General features: G+C 34.7%; 1 protein-coding gene across 25 annotated transcripts; it reads right to left on the bottom strand.

Moving 5' to 3' along the window:
* Window positions 1-1,643: 1,643 nt before the first annotated feature.
* LOC123706775 (tropomyosin-2) lies at window positions 1,644-22,930 on the bottom strand. Of its 25 annotated transcripts, none has more exons than XM_045656212.1 (10): window positions 22,813-22,928; window positions 19,453-19,605; window positions 18,353-18,478; window positions 11,150-11,283; window positions 10,430-10,547; window positions 7,754-7,824; window positions 6,813-6,888; window positions 6,607-6,669; window positions 4,908-4,977; window positions 1,644-1,895 (listed from the first exon to the last, which is right to left on the bottom strand). In XM_045656212.1, the coding sequence occupies exons 2-10, from the start codon at window positions 19,564-19,566 to the stop codon at window positions 1,810-1,812; spliced, it is 858 nt and encodes a 285-aa protein (XP_045512168.1). In that variant the 5' UTR covers window positions 19,567-19,605; window positions 22,813-22,928; the 3' UTR covers window positions 1,644-1,809. The 25 variants fall into 25 exon arrangements, 24 of the variants coding, with proteins under 24 accessions (XP_045512168.1, XP_045512167.1, XP_045512166.1 ...); XM_045656211.1 differs by lacking the exon at window positions 7,754-7,824 and adding an exon at window positions 8,925-8,995 and having other exon boundaries at window positions 22,813-22,927; XM_045656210.1 differs by lacking the exons at window positions 7,754-7,824; window positions 10,430-10,547 and adding exons at window positions 8,925-8,995; window positions 9,646-9,763 and having other exon boundaries at window positions 22,813-22,926.
* Window positions 22,931-23,290: the final 360 nt, after the last annotated feature.

The following is a 23,290-nucleotide window of genomic DNA, read 5'->3' as shown; positions in this document are numbered from 1 at the left end:
ATTCATCGCTTATGATATATTCTGCGCCTTTAGTATACCTATAAAGTAATCCCCGGGTCCGGGTCTACCACGTTTGAGGAAAAACCCTTTTTAGAACAATTCAAAAACGAGAAACGACTTTAACTAGGACACAATTGAAACAAATGTAAAGGTCCGCAAATCTAATTATGGACTTGACTCATACATTTCACAATACAGATATATAACTTTAGAAATCTCCGCCTTATAGCGGGAAATAACCGCATCATATAGCCAAAAATCGCGTTATACGATAACGCGTTCGAAAACGTAATGTACCACGGAGCGCGTCTCTAGTTTCCGTTACCTTCCAAGCAGATGTGCTGCCGTTTTTAAATTTTTGGAAAACCTCTATTCACGGTTTTAAATAACCCATGCATTTAAGTGTCCTTGTGGCTTATTACTGTTAGCTCTCATGATAAAGATTAGCATTTTAATAGATTTTTTACTAGACGTGTATTAGTCCGAACACACTCGCGTCTTGAATGTTACCCTAACAACTAAAATAAAAGTCCATCTCTTGAAAAAAGTATATATTTAATCAATCAAATTTCTTCGAAGCTTTACATTCGTCATTATTAAAAGCTACGAAAACTAAGCATGAGTATTTCATATAGAAAACGTGTAATACGGAGACACGAACATTAAATTATCCTATTTTACGTTAATGTTACGGCTGCCGTGGCAACAAAACCATGGTATCAGGATGCGTTCGTTTTATAAATAAATAATGTTAAAAAAATTAAGAAATAAAATCCTTCAGTAGTTCATTCTAATAAAATAATGTGACAGTTCATAATACACTATATCAAAATCATCAAGCTTTCATGTGAATTTTGTACATGATATCGCATTATAAGCGACGTAATTCATCAAAACATATTGCTTAAGACTATTGATCTAAATTAATTAATCTTGAAACATTTAATCGAGATTCGGCAGTGCTAAAAAGTTTAATAAAAAGTCTGGTTATACATACAAAATCCGAAACCGCTCTTTAAATATTCAAACATCAGAGAAGATATAATTATAATCCTTACAAAGTTTCAGTACTTAGTGACTTTTTAAAAATAACTGAAGTACTTTATAAATATTAATTTAGTACTTATAAAAAAGAACTACAATCACAGTCACATGTCAATTTAAAACCCGTCATGTGCTAAAAGCTTCTAATTTCCCGCTCATTTTTGCAGTTCAAAATGGCGGCACTTAAGCACCATTAGTATCCCGAAAGATCAGCAAACGTTTGGTCCACTTCTTCTGCAATCGCCTTATATTTACTTCTTTCTTCGATGACTTCGTCTGTTGGGGGTTATTAGTTTTGTTAGCACTGTTAGTATGTTTAAAACATAAAAAATATAAATAAATAAGAATGTTAGAAGTATTAGTAAGTCCTAAAATATTTTTTTTTGTTCAGTACACCGATTGATATCTATATGGATAACTCAAACATACATTTTATGTAAATCGTGTCTACTTAACAAAAAGTAATTTATGTATCTAAAATGTAATACATTACAAATATGCAACTACATATTTAAGCAAAATCTCAGCAAAAGCATCATGCATGTCTATTGCCTCGCAATTTTTATCGGGCATTTCAGTTTAGAAATAAAACAATTTGATTAAATAATAATATATTTATTATTCGTAGTTGAAAAATAAATACCACCATAAATCTATGGATTGTAATACTTTAACGTATAAATTAATATAAAATAAATCTATACATAGTAAGCGGGCGGTCGCGTGCCCCATATTGACTGACAGAGAGTGGAACGTAGTAACCCCTTATTCCTTAAGGATAAGCTCCACGAAGGCCGTGTCCAGATCGTCACCGATGTCCTTGTACTTCTCTTTCTCAGCCACGAGCTCGTCTAAATATTATCAACAGCATTAAAACACTAACCTAACAACAACGCTAACAATCTACTCTCTAATTACAATTGAATTCCTTTCGACAATTTTTAACTCCTGGAAGTCAAGTTTGATAATTAGTTCAGCGAGATGTACATAAGCAAGAGAAAAAAATATGCTTACATGTCGTCCTTGTTATAGAAGCCATGCGTTTCGACTCGTATCGTCTTTATTCCATGCGTAGGGATTCGAATTTATAAGAGTGTGTGAGTGAAATGTTTTACTGGTTTAAATGCACATGAAAAGCGGAAAGTTAGCGTCGGTCAGTGGTAGCAGGGGCAGCGGTCGCAGGCGCGCCAGGTGGCCGCCGGCAGCCCGAGCTCCAGGCAGGCCAGCTCCAGTTCCACTCCCATGTCGGACATCACCTCCTTGCTCGTGATCAAGTCGTCTGCGAATACCGACCGCCGTCAAACGCGTTTTCACATATGCCATACCACACGCATGCTTAGATCAAAGGTAGGTACTATTCCATCAGCTATTTATTTAAATTTTTGATACAAGACAGAGATTATTCGGCGGGAGCTTCTGCAGGGGCTTCGGCGGGGGCTTCAGCGGGGGTGTCAGCGGGCGCAGGCTCGGCCGGAGCCGGTTCAGCCGGGGCGGGTTCTGCGGGGGCGGGTTCCGGTGGTGGCGGCGTGGGCTCCTTGGGCGGTGGCGTGGGAGCTTTAGGCGGCGGAGTGGGCGCCTTCGGCGGAGGAGTGGGCTCCTTGGGCGGGGGCTGGGGGGCCGGTTGCTGAGGCTTCTTGAGTCGCTCCTCCTTCGCCCTCTCGATCGCCTCGATCTGTCTATCGGTCATTTCGACCCCGGGAATCAGTTCGACGGCAGTGTCGTCGATATCGTTGCCGATGTCATTGAACTGCTCCTTGGCGTTGATCAGGTCATCTGCGGCAGTCGTACGCGGTGAGCTCGCGTGTCGCGTGACTTTCATGCGTAAGCGACGTCATGCCGACTGTGGGGTCTTCGGGGCCGTGTCCGCACTGCACGGCATATGCAACCATGCTACCGGGAAGGGGCCAACGCATGTCTCATGCTCTCTGTACTATACGCTCGGAGTCTCTTTGCCGACGATTTCTTTTGGTTTCTAAGGACATGCGTTAACACTGTCTGGAGTTCGTTATGGTGGGCTCACTCTTTTCATGCCCCGTGCTCCACATGTAGAAGATTGGCGATGACAAAAATTCATCGGAATTTCGAAAATGATTAAGATTTATTGACAAATGAAACGAAAACAAATTATATTAACATAAAATGACCTTATAGCTGATGGAACTAAATAAAAATTAGTGGAAGAGGACGTTAGGTGACATGTTAGAAAAAAACAAACTAAAAATAATAATATAATATATTTATAAACACTTGTGTTAGAATACTCATAAACTCATTTACTTCTCACATAGGTACTTAATATCTATGAATTCATAAATTGTAAAAAAACTTTAAGACGTAGAACTGTCAATTGATCGTTAAATGTTAATTTGTTTTATATCAAAAATTCATAGTTTAACGCCCGGTGCGCTAGTGACGTACACTCGCTTACGGATTGCCAGCTCGAAACTAATCTTAAGAAAGAATGGCTCCCATTTATCAGTCAAGCAATAAATAAGAACGAATGAAATATGACACAAGAAAATCTCTTGGGACTATTCATCATCAAGCAGTTCAAATACTTGTTTCTATCACTCATTAAATAAAAAAACATCTCATCTCTGCTATAAGTAAAGTCATTAACGTAATGTGCTCTGAGCCAACCTCGATGTTTTTTTAAGGAGAATGTTAATACAAAAATCGCGTGCAATAAAGTTCATTGTGCTCAACATTTAGATGTATAACGTATTGGTCCACGAAATGGAATGTCGTTTAACTTAAAAATACAAAAGCTGTCTCGTCGCGTACAACACCTAAAATATCCTTTTAGATTTAATATCTGAACGAGTAAGAATCGAGGATGCATCTACAATAATAATAGTGTACGTAAATTGCACATGGCAGTGGTGTCGTAGCGAACACTCGATCATAAAAAAGTAAAAGCGGCTGGCAATTAATCTACTTCTATTAACAGCTAGTCACTCGCCCGTCTCGCTAACTATCTCAAAATAGTACAAAAACCTTAAGCGAAGGCAATAAATAAGAAAATTAATTTACAAGATTTCCCGCCCAAGAAACTAAAAATTTTTGACAACCTCAACTTGACACATGATGTAGAGGCTAGTGAAACGAAAGCTATTTATGGATATCGAAGCGAGCCGGGCGAGTAAGGCGAGGTGTTCACATGTTCTGGATATCGTGGAGCGTGGCCTCCATTTCCTCCTGCAGGAGTTTGCTCTTTTCGCGCTCGGACACCAGATCGTCTGCAATTGCCCATGTGGACACGGTGAGTCACACAAAACATTAGTCACTCGATAAAACCATACGCAACAATCCGGTATTGCTTTGGTCGATTGCGTGTGTTTTTATCGAGGCAGGCAAAAATCAACATTAAAAACATCCATGCAAAATAAAATGGGAAACTAAACAAAAATCGAGCAACTAGTTGGAACAACATTTAAACTCCATGCTTACGCAATAAAAAGAAAATATAGCGGTATCGAAAACACGATGGTCCAAAAATTCAAATGAATTCATCAGATCTGCGACCATCGAATTTCCTTTGTTTTATTATCAATAATAAAGTTACTATGAAAATTATAAGTAAGCTAAGTCGTAGCGAAATGAGAGAGAAAGAAGCTTTCAAATCTAATGTACAGCTTTAACAGCACGAGTGATGGCTGACATGATTTAAAGCTTTGGTTATTTTTCAAACGATTGTTATAACTTGACTTCAGAGATAATAAATTTTACACTTAACCAACTGCTGTACTCGTCTCTACTAATCTGTGAAACTTTAAAACTAACAAATTATATTTAATCTTCTTTACATTACTAATTGATCCACAAGTGATATTAAAATAAAAATTGATTGAAATGTATATTACCTTCGAGCCTGTCGACCTCCTTCTGTAGTTTTTGGACAGAGCGCTCAGCAAATTCAGCGCGAGCTTCAGCCTGAAAACATTGTACGGCGATGTTAAAATCTAAACTTATGAGTAAACAGCCTTTTTTCTGAATTTTGTAGCAACATAACTAATTTGAAGACATTTTAAATAAATAACAAATTTTGGACTCCAACTCGGAAAAACTTACAAATTCAAACAGAAAAAAGACTATTTAATAGATATCACGGAAAACCCATGCAAATATTATTTCTTTCTTTTCATTTATTTTTTTAATTTAAAGCAACTAATTATCATTTTGAACAATAACAAAACAAACATTTACAAAAACAATAAATTCAAACAAAATCTTTTTTACAATAAAGCTACACTAACACCATGCAAAGTACCTTCACCAAGAGCAGTTATGCGCTGTGCTGTCGCTACGTAATACAAATTTACATATAATATGCCATTACCCCCTATTATGAACAAATTGAAATGATAATGATAACGTTAGGGACATGATGAGTAGGTGTACTTTGGCCTCGTTACATAAGTACGTAGTTTGCAGATAGTTTGTATTATTATAATTAGATTTTCTAATCATCTTTTTTATCTACATTTTATTCTTAATTTCTGCTAAATGTTATTCAGTCAAAGCAATTGTCTGTAAATTGCTACTGATCTTAACTTGTAAACTGTGTTTGACAGTTGTCAATAGTAGTGATGTGACCAAAGTGCCCCACTTATCGAGCAACTTACTTGCGTCAATTTCTGCGAGAGGCTGTGGATCTTATCCTCGACGTGGTCACGTGACGCCATTGCCTAGCCACATACGACTTATTGCATTATATACTCACAGCAAGCATGCTAGCGCCCATGTTGTGATTGCACAATTTTTAACATCCAAACTATGCATACGCATCCCTTTACAGTTACAAAATAATACGAAATCTATTTTAAAGAACTGAGGAAAGTAGTAATAGTAACAAAATCGCACAGTCACAACATAAGCGGTTAGGGTACATAGATAAAGAAATAAATACACAGTAGATAGAACGAGAGAATACATGGACGAAGCACCAACCGTTCAGCCACTGGATCCACGAGCCTACACCCTCAGTAATAGCCACAATAAACATGTTTCAAAAGTGATGAAATTCGTAACACGAATGTCACGGTTGACTGAAATTATGTAAAATAACATAATGCGTGTTAGCACGCGTTACACGCCTTCGAAAGTTTAAGTGGCTATTACAACAAACACAAAATGGCGATGAGCATGTACCGATTCTACAACCGTAACCAGAACTATCTACGTCCTCGGTCGCCGGTTACCTCTTTGAGTGACGCGTCCAACAATTTCACCTGAGACTCGAACGTTTCTTCCCTTTGCGTCGCCTGTATTAGTTAACGATATAAAAACTCCATGCAGTATCATAGTATACAATGATACCAAATTAGAAATAAAAACTAAACGACATACTGTTACGTACACAACAACTAAAATCGGAAAGGGTTTATTTCACTACACACGAATGATTTACCAAATATAGATTTGAATAACGAAAATGTCAATTGTCACACGAGAGCAAAGGTAACATTTGTATGGTAAATCACTCGTAATGCAACACCAAATGTGCGGCATGATGCAGTTAGGCAAGCGAAAACACTCGCTAAAGATCATTCCACATCACACCTCCTTTAGGCGGGTGGTGAGGGTTTTGATTTGGTTTTTGTACTCCTCCTCACGTTGGTTTGCCTGTATGGAATTGACATTATTACTTTAATAAAAATGTTTCAGTACGGTTCGTAAGACATCTTATTGGTTGGTGCTTAATTATTTCTCAATAGCTTGGGTAGTTCTAGCTTAAACTAGCTTATCTATGATGAAGAGACACATACCTTCTCCTCAGAGACCTCAAGGGACTTCAGGTTGTTACCGACAACGCGAAGTTCCTCCTCAAGCTCGACGATTTTGCTGAAAATTAAGTGAACAATAGTAAATTTCTTTGAATAAAAGGTTTCCCAAACTTGTCATATTGATGTCAAATGTTTAAAAAAAATAAAAAAATTCTAGTAACCGGTGAAACTTTACTACAATATTTTGAGTCTGTTAACAATATTTTTGTATCATATATCACTGAGCTACAGATATCATATTTTTGCTTAATCTCTAAATATCTTTTAACGATAACAATTGAACTAAATACTTAACAATTATAAAGAGGTCACGCGTTTAGTAATAAAAGCGCGATGTTCGGCAATTATTAGTTATTATCACTTTCCACATGCTACGGATACGGTTTACTTTCATCATCCAAAATTTTGTATATTATCTTTGATGATGATGAAAATCAACCGAAAAATATACACCTTTTAAAATCGGAATTTTTATGTAATTTATCAATTTTATAGTTACGTAAGTTTTATATCTCGATCTCCGATAAAAACGTGTATTTGAGCATTGCACAAAAACATTCCGTTTGCAACACTTGATGTAGGTTCTCGGTTTACTTATCTTTGTTTGAGCAAGTTTTCATATACATTTACTACTATACAAAAGACCCAAAAAACGCCTAATTTACAAATACACCCAAAACTTAAAAGCGCAGCGTACTCGAATTATTTATGTTGAAATAATAGAAGTTTGAAATGAGGACATAATTAAAATCTTCACTACATTTTTCGCCTTAAGAAACTGTACACTTTACAAATATATTGTGTAATTGCCTACATTTTATTTGTTTTTATGAAATGACATATACAATTTTGAATAATTTTACATCACAGCGTAGCCCGAATGTTTTTGTGCAATGCATGTACCGTTACGTAAGCATACTTACCATTCACTCTGTTCGGATCGCTCCTCGGCCCTCTCTAGATCCTGCTCCATGAGGACGAGCTTGCGCGCCACCTACCGCCGGCCGAGCGTTAGTACACGCCCACGCACACACACACAACACACACTAACTACAAGTGTTGCCAGATCTTATGTTATACGAATAGGAATAATAAGGAAATGGATGAGGGTAAAGGTACTTTGCGTGTGGTTATAACTTGTCACACAAATGAGTTAATAATAATTAATGAAATTAAATTCGACCTGGCAACACTACCTACGCTCCGGCACCATTCTCGACTTCGCTGTCACGGTGCAGTGCATTGAAGCATCGGTATCGTCTTGCTGATTACATCTATAGCCTTCTAAATGACGGTGCAGGGAAAATTGGATCGTAAGGAATTACCTTCCGATGAAGATATTTGTGACAAGGTATAAAATGTAAATTGATAAAAAAACTATCGTACTTCTTGGTATAGGGTAAGGCAACAAAGCGGGCAATCGAGAATGGCGCCAGCACTCAAATAAAAATAAAAACGAGGGTTGTCCCATTACATTTAGTTTTAAAAATTTCAAATATTAAAAGAAAATCTATGTGCTATCTAGTGCGTTATCATAATCGTTATGTGATGTGTGCGCTATATGTGCGGCACGCATACGGCCAGTAATTCTGGTGTATTGCGGCGCATATCTGAAAACGAAAATTGCCCTATACCACACATATTTCCTGATAGCCTAACACTTAAACACACATTGAGGACAGAAGTTTAGTTGACACATGGACATGATAGTTACATTACATAAGAAATATCCATGAGATGGGGCAACCCTTGTTTTTATCTCAAAATGTGATGCTGGCAAACGCACGCGCTTGCCAACATTAAAAAACTTAATACTACAGACTACAGCATCACTAACCAACGCATTGAATAGTGACAATGCCGAGTTAATAAAATGATTGATGTACAATTAAAAAAAAATACTCCAGCAGCGTCTCGTTCACCTAAGAACATGCAGGTAAAGTTAGAACCAATGTTGGCAGTTATTGTGCAGATTAATGATGAACAACCATGCAAACGGTGTCAACTAGCAAACTAGCACAGCACAGGACAATACTACATAGCCACTTGTAGTATTGATCCTGCCCCTGGGCAACTAAATCAATGGAAACCTACGATTCACCAGTCTCGGCGCGCTCCTCAGCGCGCTCCAAATCAGCCTCAACCATAGCCAGCTTACGAGCGACCTGGACACATCATTCCACATAAGCATTTTCTAATAAATAAATTCCTTGCTATTTTAGGTAAGTTCTTGAGCACCCGTCATATATGGCATCACCTTATGTAAGATACATACGAACACGTTCTCCCTTTTAAGGGCAAGAAACGAACGATCACGCACGACACCATACCATTTTTGGCGTGACTTTTTAAGACTGCCTTCACCGAGCAGGGTCACGTCAGGGGAAGTAGGACAATTACAACCATCTGTTACTGACACATGTTGCTAAAATTTGCCGAAGATGTATATAATGTCAAAAGTATATAGCTATATGAATTTATCACTTCAAGACAATTTATTACATTGAAACACAAATGTAATATGACGAATCATGCTGTAACTCCTTTACTAGAGTTTTACATAGGGATATTGTTAAAAATCAATTATTAGAAAACTTCACTTAAACCAAATTAGTTTAGGGGATTGTTAAAGGGGATTACTAAATTCTCTAATGGGATAAAGGGAGAATTGACAACACATATGTTAAGTATTAAAAATCACACGCAACGTCGATAACAGATTGTTATTGCTCATTTCCTGAAGGAAAGCTCTAATATCACAGCTTCCAAAAACATAACAAGCAAACCAAACCAAACAACACGAAAAAACAAAGACCTCATCGTATTTCTTGTCAGCTTCCTCAGCAAGGAACCTGGCTTCTTTGAGCTGGTTCTCTAACGCATCCATACGTTCTTCATCAGCCAATGACCTGTTCTCCAGAACCTTGCGGGCACTGTCGCCGATAACAAATAACTTCAGTATAGTAGATAGAGAAAAGGAAGGGAAACCCAGTAGTTAGAAGACATGCAGACGAACACACGAGAAAAAACGTACAAAGCTACCTAAAAACTGTGGAGAAAATGAATTAGAACCATGATGTTTAATTCTTAAGTATCTTGGCTCTAATAGACTTAAAACTAAAACAAAATGAAACAACACGTTTCAGTTTGTTCCATGCACTTAATGCTAAATGAAGTCTTAATAATATTGATAGCGATAAGTTTTGTTTCGTGCCCAGAAACAATTTGCCCTTCATTGTAGGGTTCGTGTTTCTCTCACTGATGTTACCATACGCACATTAATATGTGAAAATAGAAAAGTTTGAATCGTTCGAAACAAATCGAGCGTAACGAAAGTGACGTGATTAAACCTGTCACAATACAGCGTGTAAAAAAAATTGATAAATTCAGAATTAACTAATATTTAGTATTATATAGTATTAAATAATATATTCAAAAATAATATATATTAAAGTAGCTGTGACTTGTTTTGTATGAATAAGAAGCACACAAGCTATAATCCTTATAAAATTAACGGGATTTCCTTTACACTGTAGACTGTATAGTGTTTATATACGTATGATAACAGGATAGCAAAAACATCATTATCAAGCGTTCACCTCTTCGTATTTCTTGTCGGACTCTTCCGCTATGAGTTTCGCCTGGGAAAGCTGTGCTTCTAAGATGGCGACGCGGTCATCCTCCATGTTCGTTCGGTTCTCCAACGCCTTGCGTATTCTGATTAGTGCGGTCAAACACATGCGTGTTAAAACATCGATAAAACTTAACAACACTACTTTTGACAAAAATCGTAAATATACACGATTTTTTACATACATAATAGAATAGTAATTTCATAAACTGTATGTAGAGAATCGTGCATATTACCCATTAATTACATAGGTTCATAGGAAGTATTATAAAGGGTTGGCTTAAACTCAAAGAATTTCTTTTACAGAAGTAAATCAGGTAATATGGTGGTTAGAATAAACAAAATAAACATGCACACAATTATAAATAAAATTATAGAATTTTAAGCAGTTTTTGCTAATGATCACAAATATTCGACGTGTCGCCTATCAAAAATGAATAATCTATACATCTTACAAGCACCATTTGTTTTTACTGAAATCAATAGCTGTCTAGGTAGTTTTAATATCATTAGTAAACCACTTAATGTCGTTGTAATTCTTAGGTTTCCATTCAAGATGACAGAGCTATGAATATATATAAAATTTAGTGTAGCAATAACTGCACAGATTAAGGCAATTCAAATAAAAAGACATTCTATTCTAGAAAAAGATTCAAATTTGAAAATCTCGGAAAAACATCGAACTGACCGTTCAGACTCATCGGCGGCTTGGCTGGCCTCAGCGAGCTTAGCTGTGGCTGTTGCGAGCCTCTCCTCAGACCTCTCGAGGTCCTCCTCCAACAATTGGATACGACGGTTGAGTGCAGCCACTTCGGATTCGGCCTGAAATTTTATTTACCATTAATCTAATGAACTTCTAACAGTCTAGAAATTGCTTTATTACCAAAGCCCTGTTTATATTAATACAGTAATATTTCACTTAGAAGATATATGTAATATATTTCATGTAACATTCAAAAAGAACGTAAAGTAATATTCGACAGCAGAAGTAGAGAATAATCTATTACAAAAGAAATAGTAAAAGTGTCTTAATTTTATATTAATTATAATTACATACTAAAATATTACCGCTACAAGTATAAACCTTCATATAGTGTCATTAACCCTTAATCATTCTAATTAATTGTCAAAAGCATAACTAGCGTTAAACGTCAATTGTCAGTTGCAGTCAAAACTGTTTTAATTCATAAGCGTTTAAAAAATTGTCTTGTGCCTAACAATAACTCGATAGTTACCATTCCCAAAAATGGTTACTAACATGGTAACGTTCTCAGGTTTTACGGCAACCAACATTGTTAACATACGTGTTGAGAATTAATGTTCAATTTAAATATTTCGCTAGCTATTTATATTCCGTGAGTTGCACATGTCTATGACGTCACGCGTCCTTGTTGTGAGGAAGCCCGAGCGAGTCCTAGTTTCTCCTTTTAACCTGTGTCGTCACTAATGCGTGGTAATAATTTGCAATACGTTCTCTAATTATGAAAAATTATATTATACAATAACTAACCAGCTTTAGTGAGACAACGGCGCAGTCATTGTTATAAGTAAAATTTATTTAGAGACCCTGTTCGCCGCGCCTGTTATTTTTAAAAGAAAAGTACACAAAAAATTAAGCTCCATTAAGTAGCTTCAATATCACAATCCCATTGATTAAGGTGATAATTGTATTATTCATAGATCTTTTTGCGACCTTGAACCGACGATTTGTTTATTTTCCGTCTTTGGTTAACGAAAAACTTAACCTTGTGAGTCAACAACCTTTAGTGTAAAAATATCTTCTAATTTGTAACGTGATATGATTAAAATACGGCTTCTTTAAGCAACACTTGACTGCTCTGTTTAATTCTGTATAGGAGGGCCCATATTTTTTATGGGATCTATTTGGGCGTGATCGTATCCATTGACAATTGACATACTCAATACAATGGTAATTGTAATACAAAACAGTCACGCAGGGAATGGTAAAATTCCCTGTTTGTAATGCTAGACAATGAATGCACCGTTATTTTACTGTGTAGTTAAGATATTTTTCAACTACAAAGGTTAAAAGCATTGGAAAGGCTTTATGGCTTAAGTGATTAGTATCATCCGGTTTCATTTAAAATGTTCGGTTACTCGTATTAAGAAAACGTGACAAATATATTTCAAAACTCGTAATAAACTAATATAATGCTGCCAAATTTAAGTTTTACCAACTATTTATAAAAATAGTAGTTTTTAATAAATAGTTACATTCGGATTGAAGAGTTGGATATTGATAAATCGGAGTCTTGTTCAAAAAATGCAATGGAATTGTTCCAAAATTGAAAAAAAGGCAAGGACAAATTATATCCTTGCACAGCAAAATATCTTTAATGGAAACATTTTATCGATACTGTTAAATATATAAAATTTGATACATGAAAACTGCGATAAGACACGCGAAGCTACCAAATACAGTACATGAACACGAGTGTTACGAGTACAATTAGTTTTATTCCGCTGAAGATAACGGAATCAGATATTTTTTAGAAAAAGAATGAGGGAAAGCTCAAAGTTAAAAAACTTAGTAGAGCAGACGTATAAATTACGTCATGTCGATAAATACGGACACGCCTATCGAGCGCCGGCGCGATCCTTCGGAGGACGTCGGTACCTTAGCGAACATAAGGAATGTATCAAAAGGATCACGGTACAGACCGGCTCCACATCATGTGTTTCAAGACAGGCACACGACCTCAGTCGCGACCAAACCTGTTAGCAACAAAATCTGGCACACCGTGCACCGTTAAATGCGATAATAATTTCTTAAAAGCCTTAACCACCAAAAACTGAATCTCGCTGCACCACTATTTTTTATGCAACACTACAGTACAAGAATGAGAGAATAATAATGGTATGTTACAAAAAACATAAATCCGCCATCTCATTCCTATGGTTCCAACGGAGTCAATAGAAAGAGAGGTGAATATGCGTACGTCGCCGGCACACCTAAGTATGGCCGGACATTACTCACTATAGGTAGATAGTATTATAACTTTACGGAGACTGATAACTCATGTACATTTTAACAGTCTTAACACAATGTTCACAAATTAGGATTGCTATTACACACATCACATGACACATATAAAATACGTTATCTTACTTCTTCTCTTCGCATTATTTCCACTTGTAACCGTTTGTGGTATTCCTCACACTCGTCCTTATATTTTTCCATTTCCTCTTTTGTTTGACGCATTTTCTTCTTCAATACGTCGAGAATAGTACCTTGCTGCATATTTGTCGTCATTTTTATTCACTTGTCGTTAACCAATTAATATTTTTAAATCTAAAAACAAGAGACACCTTCGCCCTTGTCGCGAAAATGCCAACTGACTGGGTCGTTCGTTATTGCTCCGTATCGCAGAGATACGAATGAAACAGCCGGCGAATAAAATGGCCGCTAGCACACTCGCTTTATCACTTGTTTGTTAACGAGCAACACTTAGTGCAATACGATATTACTAATGTAATGACTAAAAACAATAATGTTTAATTAATATTATGAAATTAAATAACGATGCCACTCGTCAACACATTATAATTTGAATGAGAAGTGAAGACTGACAGCAAGCCACATACATAAACGGTAAACGTCACAATCGAAGGCGCCGTCGGAACACACTAACTCCACCTGCTGTGAAATTTTGAAGCTACATCCTGTAGGGTCAAATTGAACCTTTTAAAATTCATATTGTACATAAAGTGGGATGGTCGCAATGGTCCAATAAATAAATACAATATAAATCGAGGAAGTGAGCACTATCAGAATATAACAGCAGACATTATATTATCATTATCATACAGAAATCGTGTGAACTAACGTAATGTTACCGTTTTTATTAATCGTAATATGTGGCACGAGCTATAAATAATTTACATTAAAAATACACACGTATGATTATTTTTAATACATAAATAAGAAAAATATCTTAGATTTTCTTAACTCAGTTTAAACACATTTTAACGCCATCTAGTTGAGTACTGTAAACATGCAACTAGTTCCGTACGTCTTCTGTATGACATTTTGTCGATAATATATTTTTACTTGGAATTTATGTTTAAATAAGAAGTCGCAGACAAATGAAGGTGATATTTAAATTTTCTATTTGATGTGAGTTATATGTTATGTATTCCAACTATGGTATTATATGGAAGGGTTAATCATCACGGATTATAAAATATGGAGTTTTTATGGAGTTTTAAATTATCACTTCAAATGAAGTGTATCTTATCATAAAAAGATAAAATCTTAGATGACATGTATATACAAGACGACTATAACAACAAAATAATCTTTATGTAGAAAATACAACTGTAAAAAAATGAAAACTTTTCTGAATGCCTATACATATAACCTATGTACACTAATATTAAAGAGATTTGTTTTTTGTTTAAAAATATATAAATTCTACTTCTACTGGCCAAATTTTTTAAATTATGGGATCAATACAGATACACATATATATTTATTGCAACATTATCAGTGAGACACATATGCTTGCTATCTAACATTAATTAAGTTTACGAAAACAAACTATTTTAACTATAATCATAGGAACTACTACGACTATGACCAAATTAATGTGGGTGAAACTGCAAATGTTATGCCATTGTATAACATAGCAATTAAGAAACTGAGGAGAACTTGTATTTTAAACATGAATCTTAATATTTGTAGTTCTATAATCTATTCCAATAAATTATGATTTAATTTGTATTTTAAAATTTGAGCTTAATGTTATCAGTTAGAAATTGTAAAATTATATTAGTTAAAACTTACTAAAGTCACAAACCACATAGTAATTAGTGTGTATGGGGCATATAGAATGATGATAAATATGTTTGTTCAGTCAATTTTCAATATTTAGGTCAGTTTAGATAGATGTACACCTAGGAATCTATCCACAGATATGGTCATACTTACAACATTCAAGTATAACCAGTACATGTATAAAATTTGGGGTATATTAAATGTAGTATTTCCTGACTAGCTATCTTATTATAATTTGAAATTTATGTTTGCAATGATAGCACTTATAGCAATTAACTGACATAAACATAGTTACAAATAAGTCATTGTATTTAGAAATAATTTTGTGGAATTTCAAAACCCATAAGTTTCATTTGTTTAACCAGGTAAAATAAAAAAAACAGAGTTTTACTAATAACATATAACCAATTTATCAAGCATTCAATTGAAGAGAACTAATTATATTTATGTTTTAAATCTTATTCATCCTTATCAGTATTCTAACCAAGAACACATTTGAGATGGTTTTATCTATCTGATAAGCATAGCCTCTATAAGATACCATCATGTTTATATATAAGTCACATTTGAAATCTTAGTAATAAAACAAATTATATGTTTTTAGTTGTTAACTAGCAATAATTTTTATTTTATTATACTTCCTATCAAAGCGACATCTAGCTCAAAAATGAACGACTACACGCGTAAACATGAATCGAGTGAAATGTCAAATTGCTCAGCTGATCGCAATTCACCCGCTGCTTACAGCAGCCGTAATAAATATACACTGACGAAATGCGATTAAAAATAGTTTATACACATTTAGCTCACGCCTGGCTGTTCATAGTTTAAACAAATGTACAATAAAATAAGAAATTACCCTTTTTAATGCCGTATTCTTTATATTCTGCAACTCATTCTTGATAATGGAAAATTTCATTATTGTGTCAGATGAGAAAATAGAACTACCAAATGCGAGACCGGGATAATCGGCACATCTCCTATTTCTACGATTTTCTCTAGCTGCCAACACTTCAGTACATTCACTAGGGCATCTAAGTTTAGCAAGTTCTGCTGTCTCAGGGTCATCATCCGATATGATATCGAAGACTGGAGGCACCATCTCCGCGCCATCACCCAATGACCTTTCTTCTTTAAAAGAGAAATCATCGTCGGAGAGTTCAATTGTTTCCGACTCCGGAACATTTGTGTCAAAGTTAAAGTCATCATCGATATTCGAGTCGTCGCCTGTATTTCGATTTGAAAGTGCATCGTCACTACTCGTCCTTGTCATTTCTTGAGATTCACTAACACTATTGACACAAGACACTACATCGTCTGTTTCTAAGGTCACTTCTTTGGACGGAGTTTTGTTTACGGTTGGCCCGGGGGCGGGAAGGCGGTCGCCTCTCATCCGCGGGTGGTGTTGATGCCCCCTGCGCCGCACGGGGGTGCGCCCGTGGGCGTGGGGCGCGGACGCGGACATCACTGCACACCGCGCGCTCCGACCGGCCGCGCAGTGCGCGCCGCCATATTGACTGAATGTGTGCAACAACAAAATACCTACGTGGCGCTGCCGTCGCCTTTCATTACCTTTCGTATTATCTGTCAATTGTCATCTGTCAAATTGAATTACTGCTTTACCGGCAATTATATTGGCGGTCAATTTTAAATTTGTTTTTCAGTAGAAATGTGCGAATAGGGTTCATTATAACTAACTGTATATAACTTACTTTATGAGAGAACAAAACTGTTATACCAATATACTTAAATAAATAAAAATTATTTTTTTTTAAATTATTTTTGTACATAGAAAATAAGAATTATATTAGTTTGCATAAACCACCGAGCTAGTTTTCTCTTCGCACAGGTTCTAACTTGTGTTAAATGCTACTATAACAAAAGTTCTGCAAACAAAGAACAGTCAAAAATATCTACCACTTTCTAAGATATTATTTGCATAATGATTATAATTTACAATTACCTATGGAATTTTCTTCATAATATACATTGTTTTAAAAATAATGACTAATTGATTAAGCATTCGAAGAATGGGTTTAAACTGGCACGCGTCTAATTTTACCGAAACACCGGGCACCGGGGCCATATTAGGTGCGGGACGCCAAAAATAACCGCCTGGTGGTGCGCACGAGACGTTTAACATAAACAATCTCATATTTTTAAGTAAATTCAAACGTATATATTCAAATAAACAAAGATTCTATATTGCTCTTATAAGTTATTTAGATATAATTAAATTTAAAACCTAATACAATTCCAAAGTTAAAACTTTAGAAATAGTGCGATATTAGTTGAATAGTTACTTTAAAAAATATATGTGTGCGTCATTTAAGGAAACATTTCAAGGATTTGGCTCATTAAAGATATATAAATGGATAGAATTCATTTACCCACTTAACCATGAGAACAATACTAAAAACGATTAGAAAATATGTAATTAGTTTCCAAGTTACTAATTTACATAAGGTCGTGTATGTATTTTGGTAATAAGCTGAAATATTGAGGTCGTGCTAATCCTAACCTACATTTCGTTATATTTGTTAAACACTTTAAAAGATATTTTACTATACGCGATCTTAAAAATTACATTTCATTTTAAAAACTTAAGTTCTTATGGCACCATCACCAACATTTTATACAACAATAATTCTGTATTATTAGGTATAATCTTGGTAATCAATTTAGAGAGATTTAACTACTCATTATTAAATGTAAACATGAACAATTAATTATTTAAAAAACATATACGTAAATAAATCATATTTTTTTATGTGGGACGTAAGAATGCGACTCCGGTATATATATACTCATATAAGTGTGGTTTAGAAACGAAACATGCATTTTTGTACTTTTAGGAAATAAACATAATTTTCCTACGTTCCTATATTCGTAGCTTTGGTGTTATAAAACGAAACATTTTTATTATTGATTCAGTAAACTCAAACCCAGTATCTAACTCACATTAAACTGAAGGACCAATTAGCGGTTAAATTTAAAAGTAGCACAATCAGGATAAAAGTAAAATTGCCTTTAGTAGTACCAATTTATGATTTTTAATTGATGATATAAAATCCTTATTAATATAATACTTACGGTCTGTAATGCCTTTTCCTTCTCCTCAAGTTTGCCGTTGACCTGCATGAGGGCCTCCTGTGTCTGGTCGAGCTCATTCTCAATCGTCTGGATCTTCTTCTGGAGTTGTCTGGCCTCCTCCTCAGCCTGTATATGTACAAATGTTTTAATATCTTGGGCCAACTCTCTCAACAAAAATCTTTTGTTTTTCAGTATCAGCTCTGACTCCGAAAATAATTATTAAGCGAAGTATTTTTTAAATGTATTTAATAACATTAAAAAGAATTACTTCCACGGTGATTATAATGTTATATCTAATTAATTGGGTGAAAACAGGATTGTCTCGGTGAAATATGTTTTCAATATAAAGTTTTTTCAAATACAACATGGGTTTCTCATAAGATGAAGGACGCTACAGACCTCTGAAAGTACAACAATTTCAAGTCTTCTTGTTAACTACTGCACGCAAAAACAAAGATTTAAAAAATTAAAGGGTTCTAATGAAGCGCATAAAGGGCATCGTACCAGGAACGCATAAGTTGCAAAGATGTCGAGACATTAGTGCATTGGACGTGCATGGACGTCCTTGGCCTGCTACTAGCACATAGCACTGCGGTCAAGACCCTATACTACATTTTATTAGTCCTTTTAGAAAGGAAATTTGATTCTTTTATTGATGCCGATCACTGCGGTTAATTTGTATGATTTTTAAAGACCTTTGCATTACGCTTTAAAGTGCTTAGGTTTCTGGACTGCAACATAAATATATATCGCATAATCTAAGTTAAAAAATAGATAAAAAGAATAAAAAATACATTAAAGAGGTTAATCATATTGCTGATGGATGATAAATATCATAAATTAATATCCTATTAATAGAAGATGATAGGAAATTTTGTGGATATTATTGCTTTAACAGCATAGGATTTCATTAAATAAAGCTGACGTCATATCAATGAAAAACCAATTTTTTGCTCCTTTCATTTTGCATAAAACATGCCATACTGTACAAAGTTTAATAAGAGAGTATAAAGACAAGGTCACAGAATGATAATTTAATAAATATTATTCCTAGCTTAGTCTATTATATCTTTTTTTATGTCTATGGTACTAAACAGTACCTTCTCAGCACGAAGATTGGCATCCTTGGCCTCCTGCTCGCACATGGCGGCGCGGTCAAGTGCGTTGTCCTTCTCCAGCTTCATCGCCTGCATCTTCTTTTTGATCGCGTCCATTTTGGCGGGGTTTTTGTTTGTTCTCTCCTAGACGAAAAGCTGTAAAAATGGATTACATAAAAATCTTGATATATTATCTGACATGAGATGTTTAATTAGGTATTCAGTATAAAAATAAAAACTTTCGTTTAGGACATTCGGTTGTACCGTATTACAACAGTGATACAGTGTTATTAGACATTACTCTTAAAGTGCTCAAACTTGTACTTAAACAAAACAAATGTCGCCTCCAGGTATTCTATATAACCGTTATTGTATAACCATATGGACCAAGAAACTATTTAAAATAATGGTACATTTCGAAATTCTATCGAGATGAACCTCTTTTGTAATGGGTTCTAAGAAGCCCGGTGTTACGTAAATGGCGTAATCGTTGCCGCTACTTGATTGAAGAAATATCGGGATTTTTAAAATATCTACTTGATGTATACCGTTACAAAGAAAAAAACAACTTGTTGAACTTTACTATATATACCGTTGACATACAGCCAATCAAAACGAAGTTGTTAACTGTACACAAGCTAGTAAGAGGTCTTAAGGAATAGCTAGTAAGAGTGAAAAATAATGGCTGGCGAGACGCTTGTCCATTGAATTAGCATTTTGTCATACGAGACTATGGAATTTTCTAGAGAAAAGACATATCTAAGACTGTAAGGTAGGTCGTATGGTCTACAGACTTTTGGACTTAATATAATATATATATATATATATATATATATATATAATATAAAGAAAACTTTAAATCAAGAACGTTTCTATTTGTTAATTTCTGTCCAAACAAAAAACATACAGTACTGATTCAAAACACCAAATGCAATAATTACTGACTTCCTGGCTGCATTTATTCAGTCATTTCGGTTGCATGGAATAGTTCAATGATCTGAATGCACCAAGAATAAAACAAGGGATTTCAAAGGAATCTTATTCTGGTAAGACGGGAATTATTTTCATGCTCACTCGAGAGTATTCAATGCTTATGATAAGAAAAACGATATCGTATAAAATCCTTTGATTCGTGTGTACGTCTGTCTAAAGCGACACAAAGAAATATCTCGAAATATTATATAACAATAACAGACGTAGAAATGTCTTCCGATGTACTTAAATATAATTTGAAACGGCTTTTTAATATATTCTGATAAATATATAAAAAATGTACCAAAGGAAATTAGGCTTCAATGACTGTAATCCAAATTAATTTTGTAATCATTTAGCCAAGTGAACATTACGCATAAAGTATTCATATTATCTTGTATTTGATTTGAATAAAACAATTGAATAAACATAAAACGCGCGGACGAAGGCTCTATCGTGGATGAATCAAAGGGAAAATATTTCTTTGTGAGTCACTCGGTGCACACATCAATGCAAAAATGTGGATGCTGGGACCAACGGGATCTTATATATTTATTCTTAATATCGATGACGAATTACAAAACTTTACGTTCCAGTTAAACTTTAGATTACGGCAAACGTTAACAAAGAGGGCTTGGGAGCCCATGGATCCCCATTTTAAGTAGGTGCGTCGCCGGCCTTTGAGGGAGGAGAAAATAAAATAATGTAAACACTAAAGGAATTTTGTCTAATACACATTGTATACATATTGTACACCAGCAGTGTCTGGCCTGTTAGTTGTTTCGGTTTGTAAGGCATATAAGGTAAGATGTGTCTACAAAGATATATAATCTGTAAATTGACGCAAAAATCTTTCGTCCTTTCCAATCCTTTAACGGGTCTATAATACATTATATAATGGCATTTGTAAATACCGAACCTATGTTTAAAAATGTATGCAATGTTTAAATTTTATTTTTGTATATATGTTTAGATTTGAACCTGAAAAAATTCGTAGTTTTAATTTGAATTAAGAATACCGATTAATCACCTCGACAAATTTAAATTTACGTGTTAGTTACAATTTGAGGTCGAAAGTCATTTGTTACTAAAGTCAATGTCATAATGACACTATTTGTTTTTATTTTATTTTGTGGCAAATTTTAAATATTTATATAAAAACGTTACTTAAATGGCTCGTTAATGTTATGTCTCACCATTATTCATCCCATTTAAAATAAATAAATGTGATAAAATATTCTTCACCTAATCATGGTTTATAGTACGTTTATGAGATGTAAAATATATTTCCGGGTTCAGATATAGAGTAATCAACCCAAGCATACTTGATTTGATATTTTACCCAGAACATTATTTATCTGGTGCTAAAACGCAAAGATACAGCACGTCGGTAATGTAACTGATATTCTAACAATAGCTGCATTCCAGTTTAATCTCTTCGTGCGGTATTATTGACTTAATTACTTTATAAATTATTTTAAATACCGAATGTCGTATGACCTATTTTTAAATGACATTGAATTTAATTGTTTAAAAGTAATGTACATGTCCAATAAAATGAATTTCAGAACGACGTACAATTAATAAACTTACACGGCTATCAGAATGCTCAAGGTCATAAAATAAATTTCAACATTCGTAAATGTTAAACATAATTATTATTTGTACATGAATTTCCATTTAATATCCGTGACATTAATCATTACAAATAACTTTATTTATCATCACGTCCTTAATCATTAAGTAATAAAAATTGTTTTGGAATTTTAAAAAAGTAATTGAAGTCGTAGATTACTTTATTTAACAAATGTAAAATCCCGGAGAATCCGTGCCTACTTTTATTTTCGGAGGAGCCGGAAAAGTTTTCATATATTATCAGCTACTAGAAATATTCTGTGGCAGGCGCACAGACGCCCGCGCTTCCCGCGCTCGTACGGCATTGGTCAACATTTGGCTAATTCCCAAAACCGCGGGAAACGTCAAGCGGTCACGGATTCCTATTGGCCATAGCATGTGAAATTCAGCACCGAGGTATACCGCGATATTTAAAAATAGAATTTCAGGCATCTTACAAAATAATATAGACAAAAATATTCTGACTCTACGCTTGATCTGGGTCAATTAAATCTATGTTTAACAAATTAAAACAACTTAATTGGATTAAGCTGTATACTTCAATCATAGTTTTCAACTTAATTTCAGATTCTTTAAGAAAGAAATAGGTACTTATGCAAATTTTACACAAAATATTGTTAATAACCGATAACTTTTATAAATTGATCAATATTAATTTTATGTACCCCTTGAACACTTGACAATATCACTGTCACTTACCGTACCACTTAAAATAAAAAAACACAAGTTCACTATGGCACTACACAGGCTACTTACATGTCGAGTCGACGCGTGCTGTGGTGCGACTGGCCTGCGAAGCTGCGTCTGGCCCGGTGTCGCCTTACCGCCACGAAAGGAGATGACAACCCCGCCCCGAGAATACAGCGAGGCCTATTTCATTGCTTTTCAAAAAAATATTGCCACTGATATGGAATACAAGGATTCAATTAATAATTACAACACAAGTGTACTTATAACATAAAAACGTAAATAGTTTTCGTTGTTTTGAAAGAGTTTAAATAAAATTGATTAATTTTCAAAACTTATTTGTGGATTATCACAACCATGTTTAGCAAAGAGCAAACTTTACTCGCTAAATAAAACAAAGCAAAATCAGAGAATCTTTATTTATCTGTTAAAACATATTATTGTTAAGAAAAACACTTTTTGAACGGCTAAAGCTTTCAAAGCTATGCTATTATTATTAAAACTTATAGTCATTTACATAATTCTAATTTTTTAAATAATAACATAG

The sequence above is a fragment of the Pieris brassicae genome, chromosome 3, assembly GCF_905147105.1.
Source record: "Pieris brassicae chromosome 3, ilPieBrab1.1, whole genome shotgun sequence".
NCBI classification, from domain to species: domain Eukaryota; kingdom Metazoa; phylum Arthropoda; class Insecta; order Lepidoptera; family Pieridae; genus Pieris; species Pieris brassicae.
Note: the sequence above shows the minus strand (reverse complement) of the source record. Positions and strands in the feature narration are given on the sequence as shown.